This window comes from Kogia breviceps, chromosome 3 (assembly GCF_026419965.1).
Source record: "Kogia breviceps isolate mKogBre1 chromosome 3, mKogBre1 haplotype 1, whole genome shotgun sequence".
NCBI lineage: Eukaryota > Metazoa > Chordata > Mammalia > Artiodactyla > Physeteridae > Kogia > Kogia breviceps.
Window position 1 is genome coordinate 11,914,249 of NC_081312.1, and position 12,307 is coordinate 11,926,555.

The 12,307-nt window shown below is 55.1% G+C and overlaps 1 protein-coding gene across 2 annotated transcripts in view; it reads right to left on the bottom strand.

Moving 5' to 3' along the window:
* RIN3 (Ras and Rab interactor 3) overlaps positions 1-11,429 on the bottom strand; it is a 122,626-nt gene extending 111,197 nt beyond the window's left edge. Inside the window, exon 1 of one of the 2 annotated variants that reach the window (XM_059056875.2) lies at positions 11,020-11,429. In XM_059056875.2, the coding sequence (XP_058912858.1) occupies positions 11,020-11,063 (44 nt within the window). In that variant the 5' untranslated portion in view covers positions 11,064-11,429. The remainder of the gene's footprint in view (positions 1-11,019) is intronic. The other variant, XM_067027870.1, reaches the window with a different exon arrangement.
* Positions 11,430-12,307: the final 878 nt, after the last annotated feature.

Here is a 12,307-nt window from a genome sequence, read left to right on the forward strand (position 1 = left end):
CCAAGATGGCTGCTTCAACTCCAGCCATTACATTCCAGCCAAGAGGAAAGAAAACAGAAAGCATGACCCTCCTCTTTAAGGACATCACCAAGCAAATTTTACACCCCACGTATTTTACTGTCCAAACTTAATCACGTAGCCACACCTAACTGCAAGGAAACTGGGAAGTGTTTAGCTAAAATTTATGCCCAACTAAAATTCAGGGGGCCAATCAACAGGCTCTGCTTCACCCCTGAACTCAAATACCCAAGATGGTGATAGATCTCAAAGAAATGGTCCCCAAACCCTCGACCCACATAAGTTTTCAGGGGCTTCATTTAAAACAGAGGGGACTTGGAAAAAAGTTGACATATGTCTATGCCAACTCCAACCATTAAAATGATTATAATATGATAAGGCCATCAAAGATGATAGGTAGGCAACATACGTCCACAGCACGGTATGTAGAAATACGTACAGGAAATAACACTCAGTGAAAAAAGAGGAACACAAATTATCATATACACACAGCTCAAAACTGTGCACCAAAGATCGAAATTAAGTAAACATGCACTTGGTCTGGTGCAGCCTCAAACAGATGAAGTGTTTGATGCTTTAAATTTTACTAGTTGTGTGTCTGTGTGTGAACTTTTTCAGGCATAAAATAAAATATTTTTTTGAAAATCAACAGCACACACACACACACACACACACCCCATACACAGAGAGGTAGCAGCCCCCACCTGGTCTCACAGCCCAAATAAGTAAGAACAGCCTCTCATGTAACAACCCTGTGAGGTAGGGATCACTGCTTTACTTGGCAGAGGAGGAAGAGGGAGGTGTCCTGGCAGGTGTAGGTCAGTGACTCGCCCAGTGTTGCCCAGCTCTAAGAGGGAGAGCAGACTGAAGTCTTCATCACCGTGGTAAAATCCAACTCTTCCACCTGCAGCCAAGTGGGCCCCAACTCCCTTTCTAGGCCCACTGCACAAAGAACCCTCCTTCCCTGTCCCCAAACCAAGCTCTTTAGGGCTCCCGCATACAACTTGTCCTTTCCCATTTTCCCGCTTCATGCTTTTCTCCTGTCTAAGATACCCTTCCCTGCATAAGCCCGATTTCAGTTAAGATCCTACTCATCCTTCAAGCCCCAATCCAGATGCCACCTCTGCCAGGGAGTCCTTCCTGCTCACCCCAGCCTAGTGTAATAGAGCCCTGGCAATTTTTAATACAATGCCCTGTACTTTTATTACGTGCATATTTCTCTTAGTTTCCCTAGTAGATAAACTGGAAACTCCTAGATGTACAACAAATGTTTGATAAATGGATGGGTAGATGAATGGACGGGTGTATGCATGGGGGAACAGATGGGTGGATAAATGGATGGAGAGCTGGAGAACTGGATGTATGGATGGATAGGTGAGGATGGACGTGGAAGACATTCATTGGGAAAAGAATCCCTGAATATATTTTAGATGGATGCTCTGTCAAAATATCAAGAACAGAAAGAGCAAGCATAATAAATGCCGTCATCAGGTGCCATTGGTAGAGAGTTAAGTCCTTGCTTGGAACTGCAATATCCCTAGAGAAATTTATAGTATCCATCTCTGACACTGACTGAGATTAAGGAGGCTGGGGCCATGGCGGCTGGGGAAACAGATCCTCAGTGCATTCCTTCTTGAGAGCTTTCCCCTTTAGCCAGAGATCGTCAAATTGTGAATTTCAGATGCAAAGTCCTTTATTTCTCTGGTCCCTGGAGGTGGGTGAAGATGCACATTTATTAACCCAGGGAACAACCCAGCCCTGGGAAAACCTGTGCAGGAGGGAATGCGTCTCTGCTACCGCTGGGGTCTCCTCTCCTTCTTGAGAGCTGTCCCTCTCCATCCCCTTTTTGCTTCTTTCTTTCTTGGGAAAACAGGCTCTTTCATCAGCCCTGACACCTCATATTGAATGGTAGTCAAGGAGCTGAGGTGGTGTCTGGCATTTGAAGTCCCACCTCTTAACTAGGGAATACAAAGTTGAGATGTCAGAGTCGGTGATGAAATGGGGGCCACGTTCGTGGGGCACAGTGTCCCCTAAGAGAGCCCCTCCAGGCCAGCCCCTCACCACCCTGGCCTCCCTCTCCTGGAATCCTGGGCCCTACACCCACCACCCACCCCCCGGCTCCAGGTTGGCGGGTGGAGCCAGGTTCTGGGAGAGCTCTCACCCTGCCTGGTCCCAGGATGGAGGATGCAGACGGCCCTGTCCTCGGGCTGGCGCCGTTGCCCCACAGGATGCGGCCTGAGCGAGCGCTGGTGCTGCTGCACCTATGGCAGCAACAGGACTTGACCACAACCGCTCCGTAGGCCATTTCTTCTACAAGGGAACTGACGTTTCATAGCAGGCTGGGTGGGTCTTTCAAACGCGGACAGATTGGGGTAGGGGCACCCCCAGGAGCTACTGGCAAGATGTGGCAAGGGGTGCTGCCACCACTTTGGATGCTCCTGGCCTCTAGAGCTGTTCCAGCCACGGGGGACAGCCTCCTCCAAGCCCGGGCCTGAGGCTGCTTGGGGGCCTCGCTGGCAGGTGGGGGGAGACAGAGGCGGCGGCCACCATGGCAGCTTCCAGATCCTTCTATCAGAGGCCTGAGGCTGACAGCCACAAGGGAATGGAGTCAGTAAGGCCCTCCCCACTGCCCTGTGGACACCCCGGCTGAGGGAAGGGCTCCTCTGGACCCGCCCACTTCCTTTCTTCTCCTTCAAGGCCACACTGGCAGGAGGGAAAGGGCTGGTTTCACTGTGTAACTCTGTGTGTGTGTGCATGTGCGTGTGTGTGTGTGTGTGTGTGTGTGTGTGTGTACGGGGTGGGGGGAGGGGAGCGGGCACGCTGCGTCCTCGGCCCACCTCCCCGCCGCGCAGGGACGGGCTGGCCCTGCCAGGGCAGCACTGGGTGTGTGTGTGGAGACCCGGCCTGCCTGGCAGGGAGTCCCTTCCTTCAGCTGGGGGGCCTGCCCGACCCCTGCCTCGCTGGGCCTTCCCTCAGACCTCACCCCTCTCAAACCCCGACGGGAGCAGCCTTCCCAGCCAGGAACCCGGCGACACCAGGCCTCCACCACCTCCTCTGCATCTCCGGCCAGAGCAGGCACCACTCACGGATCCAAGCCACACTCGGACAGGCCACTCCAAGGAACCTTCCCAACCTGCCGACCAGGCCGCGCACGCCACCAGGAAGCCAGGGGCCCTTCCCCAAAGTGGGCTCCCAAAAGACACGCACTTTTTGCAACACCAGGTTTTCAAAAATCACCCCACAGCAGTGAAGACATTTTCTTCCAGGCACTTGATCAGGGTGATGACCCAGAAGTCTCCGTTCTGGGTCTTTGTTTCTTACGAAAGTATGTTCTAGACTGTTCTATCAGAGGAAAGAAGAGCTGTCTCGTCTCCGGCTGGCACTCCAATATTGCTCCAAGACACCTGTTGGCCAGTAACTCAGGGAACCACCGAGTGTGTCAGAAGGAGTCGGGTCCTTAGAATCACAGAGTTTATTTCTCAGATGGGAAAACTGAGGCCAAGGGAGAGTCGGGGACTTGCTTCCTAGAGCACAATCCCAAATCACCAGAAGGCACAGGACCCTATAGGGTAACCTCCAGCCCTGCTGACGTTCTACAGCACGCAAGTCCCCAAGCATCTTCCAAACCAGCAAAGGACAACAGAACTAGGTCGACTCTGATTGCCAGGTGTGGAGGGACCGGAGAGGGGCTGAAGGGGACACAAATGGATAAATTCCACTGAAGCAGCCTGAGCAGTGTTTCTGACTCTCCTCTTGCAACTTTTTATTTTGCCCAAAGGACATTAAAATCTAACAACCACCATCAAGGTGTCCAATCTTTTCATAAAAGAAAGGAAGCTTAATACGGCAAAAAGACCTAACCTCAGAATAAGGAACAGTTCTGCCCAAGAAAAGAGAGCTTGGCAACCTTGGCTGATACCCATACACACACACACACACACACACACACACACACACACACACACACACACACACCACAACAACACCTTATTTTCCCAGTTTCTCAGTGGACCACAGACCTTCCTTTGAGACCCACTGACCAGCCAGGGTTCCCCCAGATCCTGTACACCCAGCTGACTCCATTCTTTTGGTTGAGGATGCACGTCTATCCGTGACCTAGAGCTGCCTTCACCTTCTCCCAGCCTCTCTCCCACAGAAGTAAGGGACACAGACGGGGAGGATAAAATGAAGGGAGTGGGGTCCCTACTCAGTTCCCTGGGTGGCCAGCCCCCTCCCTGTTCCAGACTGGGGGAGGGGTGTGGTGGCCTCGGCCTCACCTCCTGCTGCAGAAGGGGAGTTGGGTTCCTCACCTCCCTGATCTGGGCCCTCCTACCCCTGAGGTCTGGGCCACCTTGCAAATAGTGCCAGAAGTTCAGGTGCTTCAGGACACAAAAGAGAAAGCTGCGAGGCGATTTTTAGAATCCTGTTCAGTATATCATCGTCTTCAAGCATCTATTGAGTGACAACGGTGGGCAGGACAGAAAGATACGGAATGGTTCTGATCCCTTTTAATTGGAGGTTTATAATCTAAATAGGAAGACATAATATTTTAAAGGGGTTTTGGCTTCTCTAAAATCTCCAGCTGGCATGGATGGAAGGCTGCATGGAGGAGGTGGCGGCGTCCCAAGAATAAGATGATTCCTGGCCCCTAGCTCACTTCTAAAGGGGACTCCCGGGACTTCCCTGGTGGCGCAGGGGTTAAGAATCCGCCTGCCAATGCAGGGGACAAGGGTTCGATCCCTGGTCCGGGAAGATTCCCACATGCCGCGGAGAAACAAAGCCCGTGTGCCACAATACTGAGCCTGCACTCTAGAGCCCGCAAGTCACAACTACTGAGCCCATGCACCACAACTACTGAAGCCCGCACCCCTAGAGCCCGTGCTCAGCAACAAGAGAAGCTCCCGCAACGAGAAGCCCACGCACCGCAACGAAGAGTAGCCCCCGCTCGCCGCAACTAGAGAAAGCCCGCGCTCAGCAACGAAGACCCAACGCAGCCATAAATAAATAAATAAATAAATAAAAGAAAAAAAGAGGGCTGCTTTTATAAAAATAAATAAATCAAGGGGACTCTCTCATGGAAGGTAGATAGCAAGGGACAAACAGGAAGTTTGGGTCTTTTCTGGGTCACCTCCTCTGTGTTGGGGCTCTTTCTGGGCATATAGGTGCCCCGAACTCCTAGAGTAACCTGAGATGAGGACGGGTCCCCGTGGGCAGTCCCCTTCATACTCCTTGCCCCTTTCCATCAATCTCTCTCTGGCCAAAACTCGCCTTCCTTGTTCCCTGGATCCCCACTATCTGATAACCAGGGGGTAGACGCCCTCCCTCCCGAGTCCCACTCTACACTGTCTCACCTCCAAGCCTTTGCTCAGCCACTTCCCTCCTCTGAACCTGCCCCTCCCACCCCCTTCATTGCTGCTCATGTGTCACTGCCCGGATGACACAACCTAGGAGACGACTCTCACTCAGGAGAGAATCTCGCCATGACAGGTGGAATCTGTGAGGGGTCGGAGGGACGCAATTTGTGGTTTGTCCGGCGCCCGTCCTCCCCTTCCCTCTGCTCTGGCCATGGCTGGGAGGCACCGCAGGCCAGCTCACACTCCCGTCTCTAAAAGGGAGCTCCTGGGAGGCCTGAGAGGGCAGCCAGGGCCTGGGGTGGGGGCCCCCTTCAAATATCACACCCATTCCTGGCTGGTTTCCGATTTGATTTCCTGATCTCCTAGATTAAAATGCAGGCGTCCTTGTATTTTAACACTTGCTGCTTCAGTAAAGACCACAGTACAGGCCTTTCTCACCTTCTGAGATGGCCCACACTCTGTCTGTGGAGTGTCTTTCTCACTTCTTACCTATTACTTTGTCTCAGTGAATCCTTTCTGAGATGAGACATCAAGAACCTGAGCTTCATTAAGTCCTGAAACCAGGTGTGTGATCTCAGTTGGAAGACTGGGGGGGTTTTGGCCGGGTTTGAGTCCCGGCCACGCGGGTTCAAGTCCCAGTCTGGGTTTTGGCTGGGTTTGAATCCTGGCATGTGGGTTCAAGTCCCAATCTGAGGTGCACGGTTTCAGAATGACATATAAAACAGACTATCACAGTATTTTGCTATATTCTCAAATTTTCTACAAAGAACATGTGTTGTTACTTGTATAATTTTTTTAAAAAACGGTAAATGACAAAACCACCATGAGATACCACTTTGCACCTACGAGGCTAGTTAAAATAAAAAAGACAAGAGGATGGGCTTCCCTGGTGGTGCAGTCGTTAAGAATCTGCCTGCCAACGCAGAAGACACGGGTTCGAGCCCTGGTCTGGGAAGATCCCACATGCCGCAGAGCAACTAAGCCCGTGCACCACAACTACCGAGCCTGCACTCTAGAGGCTGCGAGCCGCAACTACTGAGCCCGCATGCCACAACTACTGAAGCCCACGCGCCTAGAGCCAGTGCTCTGCAACAAGAGAAGCCACTGCTATGAGAAGCCCGTGCACCACAACGAAGAGTAGCCCCCGCTCAGCGCAACTAGAGAAAGCCTGCATGCATCAACAAAGACCCAACGCAGCCAAAAATAAAAATAAATTTATTTAAAAAAAAAAAAAAAAAAGACCACAGTATAGGGACCGAGGCCCAGGATAAGGCCTGTCAAATGGCAGGGGAGATGGGAAGGGGGCCACGGGCAAATGTGCTGAGACTCCCCTATCCCAAGCAGCCCCCGTGCCCCCATCCCCTGCACTCCTACTTGCTTCCCAGGGGTGCACTGGGGCTTCTCGGGGCCTGAACTGAAGGCTTAAGCTGGTGAGGTACCTTTTGCTTCCTGTGGGCCAGAGTCTCTTTTAGGGTCTGGAAGGGGGTCGGTATCCCATCTGAGTACCAGCCAGAACCACCTGGGAGCATTAGCCCCTGACGGCAAAGAAACCCGGGTCAGTAAGCAGAGAGGTAGCTGGGACCCTGAATTCATCACTGGATCCTGTTCTGGGTGGGCCTTGCCCAGGAGGAGTCCCCGTTTTAGAGCTGGGAGCGGCTGAGGGGCTCCTCAAGGGGACTGGCAGGCCCGCTGCATCATGTCAGGCAAGAGGCAGAAAGCCAGGGCTCTCGCGGGCCCTGGGGCCTTGTGCAGGCAGCCCCCTGCAGGCCCAAGGCTCAGGACACCCGAGCCCTAGGCCCAGCTCCCCTGACCTCAGGTAAGGCACTTCCTCTTTCTGGGTCTCCGTTTCCTTGTCATCATATTAGGGGACTGCATGAGGTCTGTAATGGCCACATTTTTTCCAAGAGTGGAATCCTTTTTCAAATAAAATCGTAAACAGACCCTCAACTGATCAAACGTATGAAAGTGTGTGGGCTCTGAGCACACACATCCGCAGGACCCTGCCGTTCAGCTCGGCGTCTGGCCGCCTGGCAGTCACAGCATCTCCGGCACCATCCTGACGCCTCTGTCTCCCTCCTCACCTCCAATCCACCCGCGCATCCTGTGGCTCCAGCTTTTCACATCTCCACTGCCTGCTCCATCGGGGGCCCCAGCCCTCTCTCCCGGCCACCACAGGGCCCCGCCCCTGCCTTCTGTTCCTGTTTCCCCCTACGGCCTGTCCTCGATACAGTCCAAATCCAAACCCGCCTGTCCTCGATACAGTCCAAATCCAAACCCGCCTGTCCTCGATACAGTCCAAATCCAAACCCGCCTGTCCTCGATACAGTCCAAATCCAAACCCGCCTGTCCTCGATACAGTCCAAATCCAAACCCGCCTGTCCTCAATACAGTCCAAATCCAAACCCGGTCACCGCTCTGTGCAAACCCCACCCGTGCCCCTGCTCACTCAGAGCACCCTCCAGAGCCTCTACCCACCGACTAGGCTTCTTCTGGCCTCTTCTCCCTTACTCCACTCCAGCCTCTCTGTGTCCGACACACAGACCACACCCCCCACCCCCCGGGGGCTTGACTCACTCTCCCCACTTCCTTCAGGCCTCCGCTAAACACCGTCTTCTCGGAGTGGCCTTCTCTGACCACCTGCTGCAGAACAGCCCCTAACCCTGACTTTCTGTCTTCTGGGAAAGTCACCTGCAAGCCGCCAGGGGCTTGGTTTAATGCTGGGTGCCCGCGTCCACCTAATGCCGATACTATTTGTTGAACGAACTTGAATGAATGGAGGGAGAAAAGTGTCTTGGTCCAGAGTACTGGGCAGCCTGTCGGCATTTTCTTTCTCCCCAGACGGCGTTTTCAACAAGAAGTAAACAGAGAGCTTGCTTGCCAAGATCCGCCTACTCCTATTCCAGGGGGCTAACTTCCAAGCGACCCCCACCTAGCCCCTGGCTGTGGGGTGGGAGGCGTTCCCCTCGCTGTCTGGACATCCATTTTCTGCCAGCGAGGAGGAGGGTGGGAGCCAGGTGGAAAGATGAGCTCTGATGAGGACTCAGGACCCAGCCCTGAGTGGTCGGCAAGCTCTGTGGGTGGCCTTGGGGTGAGGGGTCATAGATTATTGCCCCCCGTCATCTTTGGGCACTGCAACACAGGTAGATGTGCAGCCCAGGGAACCGAGGATGCAGGGGTGCGCCTGAGAACTGCCTTCTAGTATTTGAGAGTCAAGAAGGACTGGGCTCCTCTGAACAGGATTTCTAATGGTAGAAGTTAGAAGAAGGCGGACTTTCTTTTATTTTTTTATTTTTTTAATTTTTTTGCGGTACGCAGGCCTCTCACTGTTGTGACCTCTCCCGTTGTGGAGCACTGGCTCCGGACGCGCAGGCTCAGCGGCCATGGCTCACGGACCCAGCCGCTCCGCGGCATGTGGGATCTTCCCGGACCGGGGCACGAACCCACGTCCCCTGCATCGGCAGGCGGACTCTCAACCACTGCGCCACCAGGGAAGCCCAAGGCGGACTTTCTTCGATATCTGCCTGTCAGAAAGGCTACCACAGTAGTGGCAAGTTCTCCATCACTGGAGGTATGCAAGTGCCTTTCAGGAATGTTGTCAAAGGGATTCTTGTACTGGGTGCAAGGGTAAATGAGACACTATCTCATTTAACTCTTCCAACCCCAAAGGCCCTCTTAAATAAAGCGACGTTTTTAGCAACAAACCGATATTCATCTAATATTTATGATATGCCAGATACTGTTCTAAGCAGGCTTGTGTTGGTGTGTTAACCCTTAGCTGCCTGTGGACAGCTACTTAAATATTAACTCATCCAATCCTCATAACCGATCTTAAGAAGTAGGTGTTATTATTATCCCCATTTTACAGACCTGGCCAAGGACAGTTAAACAGTTGGCAAACAGAGGGGTTACACTCAACAAACGATAATAGTTGTAATAATAATAACTATTAAACGTTTGCCCATGGGGCCCATGTGCAAAACTCCTTATGCATTATTTCATTTACTCTTCAAAACAACTCTAAAGGCTAGTTACTATTACTTATCTTCATTTTCTAGATAAGTATTGAGGCATGGAGGGGTTAAGTAACTGACCTAGTAATGAACAAAGACAGGCCAGAGGAAGTGGGTAAGGAGAGGTCATCCTGGGGGAAATATGGCAAGTCAGAGAGATGAGGACCCTAGCCCCTCAACCTCCCGTTCCTCCCTGGGAAACTCCTGCTAGCTCCACCCATCAGTATTGGGTGTGGTAGATACTTGCCCCTGGGGGGGGGGGGGGCCTCCCTCCCCAACAGAATTTCCAGTTCCTCCAGCGGATGGCATTTGTCTTTCCATTCCAGGGAAAAGCATCCAGGCAGGGCTTCCCAGCTGGGGCGGAAATGGGGGAGTGGGGACAAGGGAGACATTCAGATCTCGTTGCATCACAGGCCCCTCTGAGACACTCGCCCCACTAGCGTGAGGGCCGGTCACCTCCAGCTGCCCCCCAGTTCGGGACTGCACAACAACAGCTCCCCCCTCCGTTTCACACAGCAGAGAACTGAGGCCCTGGGAGCCGAGGTCAGGAGCTAGGCCAGCGAGCAGCTGGCTGGCCATCACAGCAGTAGCCCGGGACTTTTAAACCAAAAAGCCAGGACTGGCTTCCCCGGGGGCGCCCATCAACCTTAGCCCGCAGAAAGGTTCTAAGAGGCTTTCCCAGGAATCTGCCTTTGAACTGGAGCCTCCTCAACCCCCTGAAGCTTCCCAGGACGTTGTCTGGGCTGGGTGGCACGAGGGGACCTACTTCGGGAGCACAGCCCTGAGCAATGTCCACAAGTCCGAGCTTGTGAGCTGCGGGGTGAGGGACATGAAACTAACTAGAGCCGGAGACCCCTCTCGAAAGCTAGTTTCCAAACCGGTTCGGCTTCACGCATTCCAAGCTGTGCCTTCTCCCGGTGTGTGTGTGAGGGGTGGGGATCCCGGAGGCCACACGCAGTTCGTGCACCCTGGACCCTCCCCAAGGCCCGGGTTTCGCAAAGGCCGGTCCGAAGGTCACTGTCCTTAGACCCGCAAGAGGAGTGGGGGAGGGGATCCCGGTGGGTCCTCGGTGTAGGCGGGCTGGTCAGCTGTTAGGCCGCGGGCGTCCAAACTTACGGGGACCCGGGTCCGCCGCCCCTTGCCCTAACGAGCTCCAGCACCCGAGGACGCGCACGGGGCACAGGTGGATCGGCGGGTGCGGGAGGATGGCGGGGCCCGGACCGCGAGTGCCTGCATCTGAAGTTCAGGCGGGACCAGAGCCCGGGGAGGGGCCGCGTCCACACAGCCCCTCCGCTTCGGCTCTGACTCGTAGAGGCGCCCCTCTGGCACCCACCAACCTAGCCGCCGAACGTGCCGGCTGGTTTTCCGGCGAGCGACATCTGGGCTTAAAAGTTTAGCCAAGTCTCGGGGTACGGCAGAGGCACCAGGGCCGCCCCCTTCCGCGAAGAACCGGGAGACCGGCCTTGGCCGTGGCCAGGGGTTCGGTCTCAGTCCGACACCCCGAGGTCCCGCAGCCGGGTCTACTCCGGAGCTCCGAGCACCCTCGGGGGCGGGGAGGGGCAGCTGGGAGGGAGGGACGCGGGCCGAGCGGAGCCCTGGGGCACCGAGGGAGGAGGGGGCGCCGGCCCCGGACTCACCCCGCGGGGTCCGCGCACTCGGGCGCCCCGGCCCGTCGGATCATGCCGCCAGCAGCTCCGGGACGGTGAACGCAGGGGCTCAGGCACCGGGCGGCGCGGGCCGCGGGGCCCCGGGCGCCCGCATGCCTCTGGCGCTGCCCTGGGGAAGGGCCCGCGCCGGCACCGCCGCCAGCCCCGCGCGGAGTCGGGAAGCCACAGCCGCCGCGGCCGCCACGCTCTGGGGCGCTCGCTCCCTCTACTTCCTGTATCGGAGCGAGCGGGGCTTTCAGGAAGAGGCTGGCCTTGGTGGTCAAGATTTTTTTTTTTGTCAAAAGCCTTTCGGCGGCAGCTCGCAGCCCGGAGCCCCCCTGGGGCACACGGAAACCCCGGCAGCCGCGCCCGCGGTGCCGGACCTGGCGGCGCGGGTGGTGTCGGGCCGGGGCGCCGGGCGCGGGCGCCCAGCCGCGTGGTGCTGCCTCCGCCGCTCCGGCGGCTCCCGGAGAGCCTGGAGAAAAACTTAGAGAAAAGTTTCCAGCTTGGCAAAGAGTCGCGTGGGAAGGAAGGCGCTCCCGCTCCGGACCGGCAGGTGGGGAAGCCAAGAGCTTTACGCAGGGCTCTCGCCCGCTTTACCTCCTGCCTGAAGGAGCCTCGAAATCGCCACTAGACAGCCTCGGACCAGAGGCAGGGCGGCTCCTCCTCATCTCTGACAGGTGGCCATGCTGCCTTCTCTAGGATGCCTCCACTGACGATGAACTCACTACCTCACAAAGCAGTCTGTTCCTCCACCAAGCCAGGCGTCTAATTCACCAATCCTGGGTAGCACACCTAGATAGGAGCAGAGGGAGAAAGTCAGTCCGTTTACACAAATACAACTACAGTAACTCTGGTGGGACCAGGAGGCCTCTCCTCCAAATGCCTGGGCACTAAAACATGCCTCCTGAGCCCGGGCTGCCCTCAGAACATTTCACAGTAGTGGTCAGCACTGCACCCTACAGGGTGACCTCAGTATAATGCAGGGTTTCTCAGCTTTGGCACTATTGATATTTGGGGCCAGATAATGATTTATTGTTGGAGCTTGTAGGATGTTTCGCAGCATCCATGACCTCTGCCCACTCTGCCAGTAGCATCACCCTCTTCTTGTAACAACCAAAAATGTCTCCAGACATTGCCACATGTCCCTGGGGGCCAAAATCATCCCGGTTGAGACCCACTTGTCTAACTCCTTTATTTTATAGATAAGGAAACTGAGACCTAAACAGAAGAGGTGACTTGCCCCAGGCCACACAGCAAGTTGAGGTGCAGACAGGAC